The sequence below is a fragment of the Channa argus genome, chromosome 1, assembly GCF_033026475.1.
Source record: "Channa argus isolate prfri chromosome 1, Channa argus male v1.0, whole genome shotgun sequence".
Taxonomy (NCBI): Eukaryota; Metazoa; Chordata; class Actinopteri; order Anabantiformes; family Channidae; genus Channa; species Channa argus.
Window position 1 is genome coordinate 15,683,599 of NC_090197.1, and position 19,200 is coordinate 15,702,798.

General features: G+C 37.3%; 2 protein-coding genes across 3 annotated transcripts; one reads left to right on the forward strand and one right to left on the reverse strand.

The window, feature by feature from the left end:
• Positions 1–202: 202 nt before the first annotated feature.
• On the reverse strand, positions 203–6,005 carry azin1b (antizyme inhibitor 1b). Of its 2 annotated transcripts, XM_067501143.1 has the most exons (11): positions 5,815–6,005; positions 4,854–4,997; positions 4,451–4,649; positions 4,145–4,318; positions 3,717–3,889; positions 3,269–3,482; positions 3,079–3,153; positions 2,809–2,974; positions 2,429–2,538; positions 1,658–1,875; positions 203–1,552 (listed from the first exon to the last, which is right to left on the reverse strand). In XM_067501143.1, the coding sequence occupies exons 3-11, from the start codon at positions 4,550–4,552 to the stop codon at positions 1,477–1,479; spliced, it is 1,308 nt and encodes a 435-aa protein (XP_067357244.1). In that variant the 5' UTR covers positions 4,553–4,649; positions 4,854–4,997; positions 5,815–6,005; the 3' UTR covers positions 203–1,476. The 2 variants fall into 2 exon arrangements, with proteins under 2 accessions (XP_067357244.1, XP_067357254.1); XM_067501153.1 differs by lacking the exons at positions 4,854–4,997; positions 5,815–6,005 and having other exon boundaries at positions 4,145–4,343; positions 4,451–4,646.
• A 4,578-nt stretch (positions 6,006–10,583) lies between these two features.
• atp6v1c1b (ATPase H+ transporting V1 subunit C1b) lies at positions 10,584–19,190 on the forward strand. The gene is made up of 13 exons (XM_067501165.1): positions 10,584–10,766; positions 11,231–11,415; positions 11,509–11,576; positions 11,780–11,865; positions 12,034–12,128; positions 12,274–12,365; positions 12,882–12,980; positions 13,648–13,716; positions 15,825–15,917; positions 17,292–17,385; positions 17,678–17,775; positions 17,950–18,073; positions 18,387–19,190. The coding sequence occupies exons 2-13, from the start codon at positions 11,284–11,286 to the stop codon at positions 18,483–18,485; spliced, it is 1,149 nt and encodes a 382-aa protein (XP_067357266.1). The 5' UTR covers positions 10,584–10,766; positions 11,231–11,283; the 3' UTR covers positions 18,486–19,190.
• Positions 19,191–19,200: the final 10 nt, after the last annotated feature.

Below are 19,200 nucleotides of genomic sequence, written 5' to 3' on the forward strand. Positions count from 1 at the left end.
TTTAAGGGTCACTTTATATTTAATGCTGCTACCACTGCTGTCCTCTAATCTTTTACTTTTTAAACCTTTTAACTATATTGAAAGAAGCCGAACATAAACACAATCATTATATTTAATTTTAACACTTGCATGAATTTTAATGTGTTTCTCTTTCTCAATCATTCAACCTCCAATACCAAAGATCACACATAGGCAAGATAAATTATTTGTCAGAAATGTATTAAATTAATCACTTTGTTTACTTTAACAAGCACAATTTACAGTCAAAAACAGGCTATGGTCCATTAGTGCCTTAGTAAGCAAGTAATCAATACATTAGTTATTTTTAACACAAGGGCAGGATTCTTTGAAAGAAAAAAAAATGCAATTAAGTCTGATCGTTTTAAATATATTGGATATGAGGCATTTAGTTGTACAAGAGACATGTGCATTATCCCTTATAACTTTATACAAGTATGAAGACAAAGTTTGCACTTATGTAGGGATGTCCGAGTACAACTAACATACCTTAAGAAAGTTTATATTTGCCACAATGATCATTTACATTTGAGCACTTTTCAGAAAAAGGTCCTTTGCTGGTTTTTCAGATCTTGGGAGAACAAGAACCACTCCCATGGCAAGAGATCTGAAAAATTAGGGCTATGTATTTAAATATCACTGTATGTGTTTAACCTACAAAAGACTTGCATTTTAAACCAGATCAACATCTGAAAAAGCCAAGGAGTGCATTGGGGGTATACAGCTCAATGTAGAGACAACCTCCCCCAGCAATGCCTTCATGCCTTTCGAATGAAAAGAGATCACTGAGGTCACAAATGGCAACCACAACACAGTCAATGTAATGGTAAAAAACACATCTATATATCAGGAAAACACTGTTTGATGGGCCACAGCATAATACCTGGACAAAACACACTTAAAGAAGGAGCTTTAAATATGTCCCAGTAATATCTGATTCCAATAAATAAATTGCATTGAGGTGAATTCAATAAAGATTTACACAAGTGTCAACAGGTAATCAATAGAGAACATGATTTAAATCAATTATACACTTTGTAAACTGGATTTGATGTAGGAAACAAACCCCCCCAAAATGTTGGGGGGAGGGGTCCCATCTCCAAAGAGTTGTCCATTTTGTTGCATATCATTTGAATTTGGGCTGGAGTCCTTTTTGCTGACAGATTTTAGGAGTCCGACAGAAGGAGGAAAAAAAAAAAAAAAAAAGATTATCTTTCAGATAATCCAAATTTTAAATCATTGAGGTATCAAACAACCAATTGTTTCCCATTTCTAGAGGTAAAAACAAGTCAAATTCCTGGAGGAAATAATAGGACACTGCATTTTCCAAGGAGGCTGGAATGTTGACCCCATTTAGCCCCTTGTTCCAAATACCACGCAGACCGCTCTGCTTATATGGTGAACGCAGAGTCTAAGGAGGGTCTGTGGAATCAAATACAAGACAGGGGCTGAGGGTCATTACACACTGCAATTGACCAGAGAGAAATTCTTCATGGCACTGTCCAGTGCCACACCAGCTTCTTGCATTTCGTACCTGTGGGCAACACCATAAATAATGATCAATTATCTTCAAAAAGAACATCTTCTTACTACGTGTGTTATTGGTGGGTCTTCACATGCAAACTAACTCCTTACTCACCAGTCAGAGGTGGAGACAGTGTAGTAGACTGGCAGTTGGGATGAGCTGGAGAGACAGGTAAATTCTTCCAGGGCATATGCTCCCATGTTGGAGAAGAGAAGCCAGTCTCCCACACTGAGCTCAGGCAACAGACAGCGCTCCACTACTTTGTCCAGCTGGTCCAGTGATGGGCCCCACAGGCTGCTAGGATACACTGCCTTCTCAGCACACAGCACATGCTGCACAGAAGAAGCAGTGTCATTGAAATATGCAGCAAATGGGAAAGTATATGATCAACATCTGTTATCCCCATTAATGACAGCTGCACTGCACAAGAATCAAGTAAAACACAATTCCAAGAAGAGCAATACAAAAAGTACATAATATGTAGTAAGTTTCAATACATGCAACAGAATGTTGTATTTGCATTTGCAAACTGCATTCCTATGGTAACCAAAATTCCCTCTAGTGATCATCTCTTGAGCAAATAATGTATATTTGTGATGTATGTTTGTCATAATCAAAGTACAGAAGAAGCATTATTAATTGTCACAAATCTGATAGGAAATACAGTCTGATAATAAGTACGCTTCAAGAAAAGAGATGCTTTGCTTGTGAAAAAAAACAAAACAAAACCCAAACCGTCTTTATAAAAGGTCAATATACTTTACCATCTAAGACACTTTTGATTCCAATTCCTAAATGCTGGTCATGCACAATCTCTTCTCCCAGTTCAACTACAACTGCTACGAGATGCCTCATTCAGCCCTGAAAGGGTTGACGCCTACTAACCTTGTGCACAGATGGGGCAGTGATGGATTTTCCCAGCAGCTTGCAGCTAAAGGGGCCATAAACACCCTCATTCATGTAGTACAGGAACTCGGTATTGTCATTTTTTTCATCTGTGAAAATACAGTGGGTGACCATGTCAGAAATATGGAACTTCAGAGTGAGACTTAACCTCTGATAGTGTGGTTATGATTGTGCAACATCTGTGTAAAAAAAACACTTCGGAAAAACAAATGTGAGAACAAAAATCCTTCTCTCTTTTCTAAGATAACAAATACTCATCTACGTGTATCTACAATCCGGTTGCAGAGACAAAGATAATAAAGCTAGATTTACTTGTACTAGAGGGCACCAAAAGAACATCATAGAATTAAGTAACTCACCTTGAGCAAGGCTGTCCCATTGGCAGGTCACCAACTTTTTACCAATCACACTAACTGCCAGCGTAAAAGCTGAGGCCACGTAGAAGGTGCCTGGCTGGGCCAACACTCGCACACCAGACAGTGGGGGGAAGTAAGCATCTAGCGTTGGTTTGACTGCAGACTCAACCTGCAAGCAGCAAATATACATTCAGTAATACATTGACAATAACATCTGTTTAAAAGCTTTCTTGGCCAACTGGCAACATTTGATAAGAGCTGTTTTTCTCTAACCTGTTTCAGCTGGAACTCAGAGCCAGTAAATCCCCCACCAATGTCCAGAATGCTCATGTTGAATCCCAGATCCAACTGAACATGAACAGAAAGAACAAAAACAGTTGAATTATCCTCAAGTAAAAACGGTAAGGTCCTACAAATAAAACAATATCTTAAATTTAAACAATATTTTCCAGATAGTACTCACCCCCATGTCAAACACACAGCGGGCATCTGACAGTGCATGGGTGTAGGCTTGTTGTAGGTCTTGGCAGGAGCTGGGGATGTGGAAGGTCACCCCCACCACCTGGACTCCGAGCTCCTTGGCTGCCTCCAGCAGGTGCCGACAGCTCTTAAGAGATGAGCCAAAGGCCATGCTGGTCTCAGCCGCGTGAGCCTCAGTAGTCAATTGCAGCAGCAACCTAAAAGAGAAAAATCAAAACATAGCCACTAATAACAACATGAAAGATACACTCACCTAAGACAGATAACCAAGTTCCCGACATTAACAAAGCCCTTTCCAGTTTTCTGTTTATAAATAATTTACTTCTATATCAAAATTAATTACATTAACAGACTTTTTTTAGATTTACAGATGTACATGAACATTAAGAGCAAATAAGCTAAAATGTTTGCCATTTAATTTGATCACTTACTTTGCACTAGAGTGTAGGCGGGAAATCTTTGACAATTCTGCCTCATTCTCACACACAAGATGCTGGATGTTGTTCTTGGCTGCATACTTGATATGTGCCAGCTGTTTGCACACACCTGATAAAATTATGTTTTCTGGTGGTACACCATGCTCCAGCACCAGGCTCACTTCAGACTGGAGGTTTTAGGACACACAGGGTGGATAAATCAGTGAAACAAAGTCTAAAAGCTCCACTAATCCATCATCAATCAAAAAGGTGCAAGGTTCATTGCATAACATAAAAGGATAACGGCCAGCAACTGACCAGTAATCAACTGAGTGCTTCTAAAGTAATGGCTTGAACATGTCAAGTATTGTAAGAGGATAAGGGACTGTACATTTTTAAATAATGAATCCAACATTTCCAAATCTGTGAAGTCTAAAACTTACCTTGGTAGTGCAAATGAAGCCGAGGCCCAACGAGGCCAACACCTCCACCACTGCAGGGCTGCTGTTGCATTTAACTGGGTAGTAGGGCTGAATCTGTGGCACAACACCCTGCCAACACACATGCTGCTGCATCAGGGCACCAAGGTCACCCACCATAAATGCACTCTTCTCCACCTGCAAACACAAAAGGAAGTGAAGGCTGCAATGAGGAAAAAAACATAAACAAAAACAGATTAAACCACCTAAAACACATCTGTCAGAATTCCAAGACGCTAATAAAAGCTGAACCCTGAAAGCTCAACTGACCAGAGCCTGCTCTGCAATGTGTCCATCAATAACATCTTCAAGGGTCATTGCTCCCTCCAGGATTTCAACGATGTGGTTGGGTTTGTCAGCGAGTCCTTTCATCTCAACCGTATTCCGCTAATCCGACAATCATAAAGAACAGATAAACAAGTCAAGGGGTCACGACTGAGCCAATGGGGTCCTGCCGGTATGCAACAAACTGAAAAGTGGAGGAAAAGAAAACCATTAATGTCAGTACATTCATTATTTTTAAAACAACTTGACATTATTTCTCTTATGCATAAATAGCAATTGTATAAATTCCAGACACCCAGCATTTTTGCCACCTAGAATAGATTGAGCCTGGACTTGTGTGGAGTGTGAATGTGTCTATGTTTATGTTAACTGACACTGAGTTACTCACATGGACAAGTCAGGAGATGGACCTGTCCCGCTATCAGCTAGGATCCCAAGGTGGCTCAGCGTTGAAATCAAAGTGCTCCCTGTAAAGAGCCGCCCCTAGGCCCTCTGGGTAGCACTCATACACCTGTGCAGAGACAGGGGAGCCCTGCAGGGTAAACACACACAATATTAAAACAATACACAAATCAAAGACAATGTACCATACTATCTTGTTTATCAAAAGGGAAAACACATAAAATGACGTGTCACTCATGTTGTCTCTTGTTTTATGACATTTTATTTCCCTCACACACCTATGAAATCAAATTTGTCATCTTCATCTTGCTCAAAAACCGCGGTCCTGTACGCGGCTCTTTTCTGTTACCCAATAAAGATTAAACGTGTTATTTCTGAATAATATTACTTCAACCAAACGTTTAATTCCCAGTTCACGTTATACCATATTAGTATAAATAAAATACGCGCATGCGCGATGATGGCGCCAACAGTGTCACAACTTGACAAATGAGAGGTTATCGTTGTAATGCGTCACCAAACCAAAACATGAAATCATAAATACACAACGCAAATGCCACTACTGCTACATTTAACGTGTAACATGCACAACAATGAACATAGATTCGCTTCTAAGAGATCTCCGGCTGACAACGTTGAGCTGACCGCCGACCGCACATCGAGGTTAGCGTTAACTTACATTAGGTTAGCACAGCATTTTTGTTAACCTCAAAACAAACGTCAACACTAATAAAATACACGAATACGTATTAGAATGAGCTATGTTCGCTTCGTAATTCACCAACGCCTTAAAAATGAGCAATAATAAATCTGAAAAACCACAGAATTAAAGGAATCGGTCTGTCATGTGCGGCAAGAAGGCCGAGAAGGGAGAAAGACTAGCCCGCCATGTTACGTCCGCCTGCTGAATCCACGGAACTCAACCCCAAGTGTTTCGGTATACTTACGTAAGATAACGGCCAAAAAGATTTGGAAAATCGTCTTCTCTTTTTCGGCGGAATTTTTAAAGAGTAGTGGGCACAACGATATAAGAATAAAAGAGGGCTGTTTTTGCCATATGTTTAGATAAGTGATCGCTTCGGCGGAGCAGCGTCTTATCTGTCGGCTGGTGGGTGGAGAACTAAAGGATCGTAGCAAAGGAAGTGCAGACTGTAACTAACGGCATGGGGGCGTGGCTAGCGTTCAGTTCAACCAATGAGCTTGGAGTTTTTTCCAGCACATACCAAACATGTATTTCCTAATTTCACACAGGCAGCAGTGTTTTTCGTCCCGTTACATAACCTTTAACTTTCCGTAAATGGCTACTCCCTTTATTCAGTCAGTATGGCACCTCTACTGCTCTCAGAAAGCATTGTGTAGTCTTGCCCTACAGGTACTGCTGTTCTATACACTGTTATTGTTATAACTTTAATAATTTCTGGACGTTGATTTACCATATTTAAAGTTGTCCAGTAAACCCAGTCTTTGTAGAAGAGTACTCCACTTCATAGATTCTAATAAATTTTAAGTTCATTTGTGGATTATTATTATCTTCGCATTATTTTCAATATTGCAGCCTTTTATTATTGATATATACATACATACATACATACATACATATGTATATATACATATGTATGTATGTATGTGTATATATATGTGTGTGTGTGTGTGTGTGTGTGTGTATGTATACATATGTATGTATGTGTGTATATATATATACACACACATATATACATATATTTATACACACACACATACATACATATATATATGTATGTATGTATACACACACACACACACACACACACACACACACACACACACACACACACACTAACTTTGATTGGGGAATATTGGGTTCAGCCCAGACTGGGTGACAGCTTTTATCAAGTCTTTTGCTATATATTAAAACATAGGTCTAACTCTTGCTCTTTCAGGAAATATCATCGTGAATGGACGTATGGTTTTGATGGGTGTGGCCAACAGTCCAGACATTGCCATCTAAAACCCCATTGTTGGCTATTAAAGGTCAAGATATAGTTGTTGTTTGCTAAAGTTTGAGCATAGACAACAGCCATTGGCATCATTATAAACATACTTCATTGCATAGTTTGCGTATGTATAGAGGATTAAAAAGATTATCCGCAATTGAACAGATTTATCAAATCATCTATGACCAATGATGTCATTACTTCCTCATGAACTTCTGCTTTTCCAGAACATAAATAGAAGCCATTGCAAGAGGTTAACGTTGAGATCACGGTAGAGAAAATAGCAATGACAAAATAAATGGTAGGTATGAATATTGTGATAGTTGTGGTCAGACAGAAAGTTTTAAAAAGGCAGAAGTGTCTTTTTTCTTTAATGTCAACTTCTTTTTAACTGTCTTCCCCTTCTTTTATTTCTACTTCTTAGTAACGATTTGGTTGTTCATTCTTTCATTCTTTCTTCTTGTTTGTTCGGTGCCTCTTTGTAGACTTCTTCTGTCATTCTCTTTAGCTTATTATTGGCTTCCTTTGTTTGGCTCCACTTTCAAAATATTCAGTGCAAAAAACTTGTCAATGTTCACTCAACATCTTCTGAGTAATGGGCATCTGCTTGGCAGCATATCAGCTCTCCCACAACTTCCTTGGAAATAGCTTTTTCTAGATGAGCAATAATCTTCTGTTTAGTATTCAGAATTTTGTAATTTGTGTTATTATACAAATATAATCCACTAGTGACATTTGAGGAAAAGTTCACAACTTACTGTTTTTAAATGTGTACAAGTACAAAAATATGGTATTTAAATGACCTGTTGCCAGTTAACAGGTTTCTCTGACAATATGGCTCTTTGCCCTCTGTGATGTTGATTTTATGAGTTTTTTTACTCTTTACAAAGTTTTCCAGTGAATAAGAAGCCAGTACTTTCATTGCAACATTTTCATTGAATTTTTATTTTTTTTTGCAACATTAATACATTCAAGACATTTGATGCACTGGCACAGACCTTCTGTCTGGGAAACATTTTTAGAAAAACACAAATTTTAAGAAAACAAAAAAGACTAAACACAATTTATGCGACTTTGAATGGTAGAGAATATCATGCGTTCCTGCTTGTGGAATGTGGGGATTATTAGCAGATTATTGAATGTTCTGTTGATTAATCACCAAGTTTTGTCAGGCTCACCCTTAGCCTTCTTTTGTAATGTTTTATGCAATTCAATGTGATGGGACTATTTCATTTTTCAAAATGTTTTATTAAGCATGGTGATCTGGAGATCCATACAGCACAGTAAGATGAGCACAAAAACTCAGGATTTCAGCCACCTCAGTTGCATGAGTTCAGTTTCTATCATACTGGAGCAACATACTGCATAGCTTCATTTTCGTCTGCAGCTCTTTGGCTGGCTTTGTGACAGTCACTTCAAGGGACAGACTGTGCTCATAAAAAAGCATGATGTAGAAAACAGTTGACTCTACCGAAAGAAACACTCTGAATCTGGTATGTTGTAGGATTTATCTAAGCACACCAGCCTTCTTTACAATAATTGGACACCAAGTGACTGTGCTAAATTAATGTGGACTTACCTCACGGGCCTTAGGCACATGTTATAATTTTCAAACTTGACCATAGAGATATTTTCTAAAAAGTGAGATATTTCTTCCAACATCTGGTTTTAAATCTGTTGCTGACTTGTGTCAAGTTAAGGCTTATTTGTAATAGTGTACAATCAAAGACACAAATACAATAAACTATTGACACAGTAAAATCAAAACTATCAGTAAGCCACATTTCTGTTAAAATAATGAAACATTTTTATTTTACTTAACATAAGCTTTATATATATATGTCACTATACAATAAATAAAAATGAATGGTTTACTTCAAATCAGGGTCCATAAAGGCAGATCTAAGTTGGATTTTATGCTTCAGTTCCACTGATTTCATTTAAATGCCAATACTTTCTTTAGGAAGGAAATGTAATTTGTAACCAGAAGTAACAGACAACTTCTCAGAGCATATTGATGTTATTGCTGGCTTAACAACAACAAAAACAAAAAACATATAAGAAATATAGGCAAAGACATTTTTTTTAAGTGGTTAAAAACATAAGTGTCGCTTAAACAATTTGTCTTCTCGAAAAAGATTTTTTTACAAAATCTTTCTACACATTTATTACTGGCAAAAGTAAAACAAATCAAAAAATGAACACAGATTTGTACCATCAGCGATCATTGCATTCATGCACTAACATGTAAGCTACGTTTTAATGTCGCGCTCATTATTATTAGCAATATTCTGACTTGTGTCACAGAAGACAAGGGAAAAAAAAACTTTGGGCAGTTGTAGGAAAAGCCGTTGTAACTAATAAGTAACAATAGTTGTCTCCCAATAATTAAATGATTGTTATCAAAAAGGTTTGTGCATATTATTTGTTTGCAGAGAACAATACCAGATAATATGTAATTATATATTTTGTTTATTTCTAAAGTTTGAAGAAATGTAGTATCTACCAATCTCTAGAAAAGATGTAACCCTTAGTGAGTGCCAATGCAGGAAGAAGTGCAGATACATTTGTAAGCAACAATCTGGAAAAGGATGACAGTTAGATCATAGGAGATGTACTTAATTTTTAATGTTTTATTAATGTTCAGAAAACCTGATGTAATTTGAAAGAAAAAATAATTTATATGTGTGTTGACTGATAAAAAAGACTTACATTTAATAAAAAATAATGGGAGGAACTGGAACTGTTGCGTTATGTAGTAGTTGCATCTCACCAGACGAGGTCGATAGTGTTAAGAACGACCTGTGCTGTCACCAAACACACCTGTTGCCTTTAAGTACAGTCGAAAATACCAAAATGTCAGATGTGACATAGCTAAACGTTACATATTTCCAGCAAAGTGAGATTCTTACCATGAGGAGAAAAATTATTAAATGGTTAAGTTTATCTAAACAATAAAAAAATGATTAAATTAAGTAAAAGAAAACATGTTCATAGCTAACTTATTTATTGCTAGGTATAACTGTTTTATCAATGAATCTCTGACTTTTTATTATTTTTAACCATTTTAAATTACCACTTTTCTTTTGGGTAACTTTAAAAAACAAATTATGAATACAATTATCTTTTTGCTACACGATTTAATCCATTATGGCTGACTATTTTAATCATATATCCAGTAGTTGTAGCTGCTTAAATTAGTTCGTGTGCCAGTTAGCCTACTTTCAACACAAACTATCCACAGGCCATCAAATAAATACCTTGCTATATGGTTTAAAAAGAAATATAGTTTATGAATAAATATAATTGTTAATAACTCTAATGCCAATGATGATAAATAAGTACTTAAGTACAAATTAAGCACTGTACTTCTATACAATTTTGAGATTCTTGTACTGTACCTGGGTATTATCATTTTATTTATTTCGCTTAAATTACTCTCAAATTCAAAACTTGTAAATATTGCACTTTTTACTACTATTACTAACCCAGTTTGACTGTTGTCCTGAGAAACCTGATCCTTAGTGGAATACGTGTACCTTTTGTACCTTTTGTAGATGTACAATATGTACACTGTACTTTAGTAAAACACACACACACACACACACACTAAATAAACACACACATGTATTTATTTGATGGTCTGCGCTTTCACACGAGCATATCGTTTTTTACTTTAGCTCCCTCTTTTGGCGATTAATGATTTTGTTCAGAGCGGATTGTGCGGAGCAAGTGAATGCAGCACAGCGCGCAGGGGTCTCTGCGCAGCCGCGCCACAATTGCTTTGATCAGCTGACTGTGAGTGAGATGCTCTGTTGACGGACCTCTTAGTCGAAAGCCTGCTGTTATCTGCGCTATGCATGGGAAACAGTGAGCGTTTACCTAAAATATCGCGCCTGGACCAAGTACTGAAGCCCTTCTAATCGGTAAGGACGAAAAACACACCGATCACTGATGTCGTGACAGCGTGAGACTGAGAGATCATATGATAAGTCAATCAGCAAACATGGAGACATGGCTGTCTCCTACTGATACAGGGAAATGTGAGGAAACAAAACTGAAGCAGAATAGGAGATGAAAGAGGAAGAATGAGCTTTACAGCATGACTCTGATTCACTCTTGTAATATATTTTATTCAATTGTGAAAAAAGACCTACATTTTTACTGGAGAGAACAAAGGCATTATAAGCAATATATTTATACATTTACTGATACTACTACTACCAAAAGTTGCAAAAGTTAGTACATTTTGGTTTCTTATTTAGAATGGCAACAGAAATACAGATGTATAAGGTTAAATAGAAATATGTTAGTACAATCACTTTAAAATGTAGTTTACTGTGTAGCCCTGAAATGAGACACAATAGATTTAGTCTTACTTTACCATCAGTCACATTAGAGTCTGCATTAGAGACCCTGTGGACAAGCCTCTTACCAGCAGCCATGACAGAATTCTGGTTGATCTCTGCACCGGGGGAAAAGACATGCCAGCAGACCTGGGACAAACTGATGGTGGCCACCACACGCACCAACAACCTCTCCACCAACAACAAGTTCAACATCCCTGATCTTAAGGTGAAACAGAATAGTATCTGAAGCTACAGCCACAGACAGGAAAGGTGCCACTGAAGAACATATTGCTAATATTTGGTGTTCTGTTATTAACAGGTTGGAACCCTAGATGTCTTAGTGGGTTTGTCAGATGAGCTGGCTAAACTGGATAGTTTTGTGGAAAGGTACAGTAAACATTGCAATAACTAAAATCTACTTGTGCCTGTAACTTTTTGAGTTTGTTCCAAAACTGTCTCACCTTCTCTGTGTTTGTCTTGCAGCTGGAGACTTCTGAGCTCAGTTTAGTCATGAATGAATGTCAAGTTCTCTTATGTTTATATCTGACTCTTAATGGTGGCCTTTTTCCTCATTTTGTAATCGGCTTTAGTGTGGTGAAGAAGGTGGCTCAGTACATGGCTGATGTTCTGGAGGACAGCCGAGACAAAGTCCAGGAGAATCTACTTGCCAATGGAGGTAATCACTATTCACATCATTACACTTATGCTCAAAAACTACATGTCTTTAACAGCTGACATAAATCAGTTGAAACTGATGGTATAAAGCCAAGGAAGTGATAGATTATTATGTATTCAGCCTTCTATAATGGCATACAAAGCTATTTAAAAATACAAATCTTTACAGTTGACCTGGTTACCTACATCACCCGATTTCAGTGGGACATGGCTAAATATCCAATCAAACAGTCTCTGAAAAACATCTCTGAGATCATCTCCAAGGTTTGTTGGAAAATATCCTCACTTTATATTGGTATGCAAGCTGACTGATTATTGCATTGTGATCCCCTCTTGTCAAGGGCATAAAATAATGGAGGAAGCTAAGGTAAACTATCGTTCATCCTTTCTTACTTGGTTTCCACTGTAGCAAGCAACTCAGATAGACAACGACCTGAAGGCTCGAGCTTCAGCTTACAACAACCTGAAGGGAAATCTGCAGAATCTGGAGAGGAAGAATGCGTGAGTAATGTTGAAAAAAAAACAATTGTTTTAAAAAAGAACAAATGTCCCCGTGTTTCCAGTCAATCAGAAGCTGGAAGATACCATCTCATGACAAGGTAGAGTGGGGGAAGACAATGTAAAGTTGTGTCTTCCAGCATCTGATTGATTGAACAGTCCTGATCCAGGTAATCTGCAATGGGTAGTGTAGGAAATCAAGTAGAGTGGAAGTCAGAACCCCTGGTTTAAACAATAAATTGTAAACCTCCCCCTTTTTGAGCCTGCTCTGATTTCCTTCAAGAGTATTGACACTAGTTCTTCTTACCAATATCTGCTCGTATTACTTTGTGGAGCCTCTGTTAGATATTGTCCTATCTCTCTGTATCTGGTGGGATTGAAGTAACTGTTGTAGTTTTTTTGCATTTAGCATTTTTGTATCTCTGCATTATGTGTTGTGTACTTGGAGAATCTATATTTAAATAGTTACATTGTATTCTGAGAGACTTTTCACAAATCGTCCATGCAATCCCCCTTTAGGGGGAGCTTGTTGACCAGGAGTCTGGCTGACATAGTGAGGAAAGATGACTTTGTACTGGATTCAGAGTACCTGATTACCATGCTGGTGGTTGTCCCAAAGTAAGTACATCAATGTCCAGTATGTGCTTAGGTCGGGATTTTCATTTCCTTTCATTCTTGACATACATTTTGGAGGTGGTGACATGTATATGACCATACAGCGACATAAGAACCATCAAAAAGTGATTTTTTTTCTATGGGTATTACTTTAATTTATTTTGTTTTCAAATGACAAGTATATTTTAAAGGCACTATGAGCTTTACATGCTCTTTCTTTGGTTCTGTATATTTTGTGAACGCCCACTTTAACATAGAGTCCAAGCATGTAGCTGACACGTGCTTCAATAAATACTTTTAATCTGTGTTCTTCGTTTCATCCATTCCCTTTAAACTTTCTTCTTGCAGTACAAAATAAAGATAAAACTGTAAAAAAACGAGAAACGACTAAATTAACTTGACAGGTCCGAGTTGCTTGTTTACATTTTCAACCAATCAAAGACCAATCACAGAGCTTGTTGTAAACATTGTTGGCACCAATTAGATTCTTAGCATCAAACATGACAGAAGAGCTTATTCTTAGCAAGTCAAACACAGCAAAGTAAAACAAGGATCACAATAAATTATACATCCTATATAATGTAATGTATGTAATGTATATAACTGGCTCCAAAACATGCAATCATTCGCATTTGTATGTTCACATCTTTCTTTGCCCGGTCCTCCCTAGGATAAATTATACTGACTGGCAGAAGACGTATGAAACCTTGGCAGAAATGGTTGTGCCACGCTCCACTAAGTAAGTATCCAGTAACACAAGACTTCAGTCATGTTTTGACCAATTTTTAAACCATTAGTAAAAGAAAAAAAAAAAAGTAAAACATATTTTCCCCAGTCAGTGCTAGATTGTGTTTTTAGCATATAGATGATAGTTTGTGTCATTTTTAAGTCACAATTTCTATATATTTCTTTTAATTCCTCACATGAGTGACAGTATTTGCCTCCTCTTCTCATGTTCTACCTTCGCATCTTCTTCAGTTGGATTAGTTTTCTACCTCATATTTGACTCAAATTAAAATGTGAAACAGAATACATGTGTGTGAATGACAAGTACTTAGGGTCAACAGTTTAGAGCAACAGAGAGTGTGGAAAAGACGTGAAGAGACGTGTGCAAGCAGGTTGAAATGGGTGGAGAAAAGTGTCAGATGTGTTGTGTGATAAAGGAGTATCAGCGAAAATGAAAGGAAAGGTGTTCAAGACGGTGGCGAGAACAGCAATGTTGTACGGCATAGAGACAGTGGCAATGAAGAAAAGACAGGAGCCAGAGTTGGAGGTAGCAGAGCTTAAGATGTTGAGGTTTTCTTTGAGAGTGACGAGGATGGACAGGATCAAGAATGAATACATCAGAGGGACAGCTCATGTTAGGTGTTTTGGAGATAAAGTCAAAGAGGCCAGATTGAGGTGGTTTGGACATGTTCAGAGGAGAGACTCTGAATATATCGGTAGAAGGATGCTGAGATTGGAGCTGCCAGGCAGGAGGTCTAGAGGAAGATCAAAGAGGAGATGTATGCATGTAGCGAGAGAGGACATGAAGTTAGTCTGTGTGAGAGAAGAGGATGCAGAGGACAGGGTTAGATGGTTGACCTGTAAAAGCAGTTGAGCTGTTGAAGCTTTTAGATGGACACGACTCAGAAGGGTGTAGTAACCTAGCATCCTGTAGTTGGAGCACTATCTGTCTGTATTATGTAGACATGGATAACACTGCATAAAATATCTGAAAGTAATGTTCTTGTGTACACACCTGGTTTATTAGCATGAAGCTGCGAGGGATATTTTAGTTATTGTTTCATTAAGTAATAGTTTATGTGTATCGAAAGAAACCACTTCATTTAAGTTATTTGTGATCAAAGTGATCCTTGTTTCAACAATTGCTGAAACAAGAAAACACTTTGATCACACTTTACTTAATAGTAAGTTTGTGCTATATTCCAGTGCAGAACTCGACTTAGATGAACTTTCAATTGTTACTAATGTTCAGTTACAAACTTTTTTGCAAAAGGGAACTGTGAGGAAACTGAAGTGTTCAATTACATAAGCTCAGTTATTTATTAGCTGTTATTTATTTTTGCTGTTTTGAATGGAACTTGTTGTGACATGGTGCCGTTAATTAAAAATGCACAAGTCGCTAGACCAAACTTAATACATTTACACTAAGTGTCCACAATGAGTGGGTGTTTTTTGTGACCTTTACTGACCAATTGTAGTATTCTCATACACACCTGCCTTTACACAGTTCATTTTCCATACATGTTCCTTCATAGCTTTTGTATAAATTGCTACACTAGAGAGAATGGGTTTACAGTTGTGAAGACTGAAACAGGAGTAAATAACACAAAGTTTGTCCAAGGTCTTTTGAATCATCTGTTTCACAAGGACACCTTATTGAATATTATATTGGATGATGAAGAGTGGGAATAAAAGAGGAAAAAACAAACAGTGCTGTGATTTTCATATTCTCATATCCATATTTATACTGCTAACTGTTTCCTAATAACTACAAAAATGTTCTGTGTGATTTTATCTGCTAGACATTGTTCAGTATTTAAGGTTAAAGGTACAGGTACAGTGATATAGCAAAAATAAGTAGCTAAGTGAAACCATAAAAAATCAGCTAAATAAAGTAAATTACCTCCACTTGTGTGCAACAGAAAAAACATTATATTTTACACAGAGCAGTGATGAACAGTGTGGGTGTTGTGTGGAGAGTATAGTCTTAAGGTCAGTGTGTGGTTATTGTTTCCACAGGATGTCTGCTTGTTTGCATGTGAAAATGTGCTGAAATTCATCAAACATGGTGTTTGTATCCAGCTCCTATTTTGATCTGTACCTGTGTCCTCTCTCATCCAGGCTGCTGTTCGAAGACAACGAAAGTGGCCTCTTCAGTGTCACACTTTTCAGGAAGGCTATAGATGACTTCAAGCATAAGGCCAGGGAAAACAAGTAAGCTATAGTGGATCCAGAAAGTTTTCACAAATTCTACAAACAATACCACATAATGACAACGTGGACGTGTGTTTGAAATCTTTGCAAATTTACTAAAAATTAGAAATGAAAAAAAATCACACGTAAATAAGTATTCATCCTGTTTCCACTGATCATCCTTGAGATGTTTTTACAACATAATTGGAGTCCACCTGTGAGAAATCCAGTTGATTGGGCATGATATGGAAAAGCACAAACCAAGCAATAAAGTCAGAGGAATTGCCTTTAGATCTCCAAGACCGGATTGTATAAAGGCATAGATCTTGGGAAGGGTACAGAAAAATGTCTGCAGCATTGAAGGTCCCAATGAACACAGTGGCCTCCTTCATTTGTATATGGAAGAAGATTGGAACCAAAGACCAAAATAAAGATTTGGCCTGAATGCCAAATGTCATCTCTTGAAGAAACCAGGCACCGCTCACCACCTCGCCAATGCCATCCCTATTGTAAAGCATGGTGGTGGCAACATCATGCTGTGGGGATGTTTTTCAGCGGCAAGAAGCAGGAGACAAGTCAGGATCGAGGGAAAGTTGAATGTAGCAATGTACAGAGACAAAGGAGCGGCTACAGGACAACTCTGTGAATGTCCTTGAGAGGCCTGTCCAGAGCCCAGACTGCCCAAAAATAGTTGTGCTGAGGTTGTAGCATCTTACTCAAAAAGACTTGAGGCTGTAATTGGTGCTAAAGGTGCTTCAACAAAGTATTAAGCAAAGGCGGTGAATACTTATGTATATGTGATTTAAAAAATTAATTTGTAAAGATTTAAAACTTGTAGAATAGGATTTTGAGGAAAATAATGAATTCATTACACTTAGTAAATTTGTAAGTTCTTCCACATTTTATTATGTTACAGCCTTATTCCAAAGTTGATTAAATTCGTATTCCATTTACAGTTTTATTGTAATCTTCGAACAGAGTAAATCTTATTAGAGCAAGCTGTTTTGGTTATAGCCATTTGACATTTGATATTTGTTTTGAATGGAAGATGATCATTCTTTTATGTATTCCCATGAATTATAATTATTTGTCCTTTGAGAAATAAACCACAGATTAACAATAGTCATGACAGCTTGTCACAGGAGTAGTCTTTCAAATGCAGGAACAAGCTTCTTATGCTCTGAAAAAAAGCAGGACATTTCATAATAAACAACTTTGTCAGCACTTGTCATTCTCTCCAATTAGCACGATGGAGAGAGCTCATTGTGTGTTTTTGCCTGTGTGTTTGTTGTTGCCTATTTTCAGGAATACACTTGAGTAAGTGACTGTGTTTGTGCCTATTTTTGCCTTTGTTGACCACTGGTTGCCATCTCTTGGCTGTGTGTCCTGACACAGGTTTATAGTACGTGATTTCCTGTACAATGAGGAGGAGATGAAGGCAGACAAAGAAGAGATGACACGTCTATCCACGGACAAGAAGAAACAGTTTGTACGAATGCTGTGTTCTTTTTTTCTCTGTACAGACAGTACTACTGACCATGTTGGAGGAGGAAGTTATTGGAGCTCACCATTATGTGCAGAGGGCTCCTGGATTTGATGCTTGGAACCTTATAGATATCTGTCTGCAGATATGTGTATTTCTCACTTAGTGCTTAGTACTGTTTGCTATATCGTCATCATCATTTCTGCAGGGATTTCAGCTAATTCAAATCATATGTTTTTGTGCAGTTGTAACAAATTAAGAGATAGAAATTAGTAAAATGCTTTTGCTGTCCCTCCAGGGGCCCTTGGTACGATGGCTCAAAGTGAATTTCAGCGAAGCCTTTATTGCGTGGATTCACATAAAAGCTCTGCGCATGTTTGTGGAGTCAGTATTGAGGTGAGTTAAAATGGAACAGTTTCAATCATTTAGTAGAGTTTGAAAATGTGATTTTTACATACTCTGGTTTAAGGTTCTCTTCATTTATGCATTTCTCTGGCCACCCTTTTAATGTAATATTTGTTTAATGTCTTACCTTTGTAAAATGAATATGACCTACATTGTGCTTCATAGATATGGGCTGCCAGTCAACTTCCAGGCAATGCTGCTTCAACCCAACAAGAAGAACATGAAGAAGCTGAGAGAGGTGTTAAATGAGCTGTACAAACATCTGGACAGCAGTGCTTCAATCATTGATGTGAGTTGAATTTCCACACTGTTTGACAGTCAACGTGGAACGTTTTATTATTGATGTTTTATAATAATCATGAGACACTGGTGAGGTTGTCTGGAAGTCGAGTCCCTGCAACTGGCATTCATAGTGATATCTGGACTTTTAAAAAGTTTGATCTTGTAGAATCTACATACCATATGTAGGTGAAAAGTATAACTAAGCTCTAAGGTCACTTGCTGTAATAAAATCTAACAAATAAATATCTGAATACATACGTGATTTATGTTTAGAACATTTACAACACACAACATTTATAACTGTGGCTCTGTGCCTTCAGGCATCTATGGACATCCCAGGGCTGAATTTGAGTCAGCAGGAGTACTACCCTTATGTTTACTACAAGATCGACTGCAACCTGCTGGACTTCAAAGTCTAGACACAATGTCATCATCATCACCATCGTCATCATCTTCATCATGTGAAGTAATATTCTGATGTGACATGTTCACAAGCCCAAGCTTTAATTTGACGTTTCTGATTTGATGTTCACTGATGTTTCTGGTTCATTTCTGTGTCCATTTGGAATAAGTTGTCACAAATTGGAGCACAGATATTTATATATAAGGTCAAATAGGTTCAAAATGTAAACTGGTTTCCATTCTGTTCTCTTTCTATTATTCCATGCTGTAAATGTAAACAGCTTCTTACTTCACACCCACTGAAGAGGTGTCCATTTCTGCCATGTCATAAAAAGCTGGGATATACTGCAGTTTTATTGTCCACTTAATTTAAAGTAATACGAAAGATGTGGGGAGAAAAGTAAATGTACTATGTTAAATCTGGTATTTATTTAAAGCCTCTGAAATAAGTCAATGTGTTTTTTGTGTTTAGTTTTTAGTTTCAGTTAATACTTAGATGTTTATTATTGTTTTCCTAGCTCTAAATATAACCTGTGAAATACTGATATTGGTCCTTTTAAATTATTAAGAAGTAATATGTTTGGTGATTGTATGCTTTTATAGTTTCTGTATATGAAGCAGATGTAGTAATTATGAGTCTATATGCAAATTCTATTTTGTCAATATAGCTGAAAATTGGATCAGACATATTACATAAATGTAAAAATAAACAATAGCCTTGGCTCACTTTCC

Excerpts from the sequence above, each read along its gene's own strand:
- azin1b (XM_067501143.1), bottom strand. The coding sequence starts at position 4,552 with ATGAAAGGACTCGCTGACAAACCCAACCACATCGTTGAAATCCTGGAG. Across the intron at positions 3,154-3,268 it reads GCTGTGTGTTTGACATGGGG|TTGGATCTGGGATTCAACAT; the intron begins GTGAGTACTATC and ends GTTCATGTTCAG. Across the intron at positions 2,539-2,808 it reads ATGGGACAGCCTTGCTCAAG|ATGAAAAAAATGACAATACC; the intron begins GTGAGTTACTTA and ends GTATTTTCACAG.
- atp6v1c1b (XM_067501165.1), top strand. The coding sequence starts at position 11,284 with ATGACAGAATTCTGGTTGATCTCTGCACCGGGGGAAAAGACATGCCAG. Across the intron at positions 11,866-12,033 it reads GAATCTACTTGCCAATGGAG|TTGACCTGGTTACCTACATC; the intron begins GTAATCACTATT and ends AAATCTTTACAG. Across the intron at positions 17,386-17,677 it reads CGGACAAGAAGAAACAGTTT|GGGCCCTTGGTACGATGGCT; the intron begins GTACGAATGCTG and ends CTGTCCCTCCAG.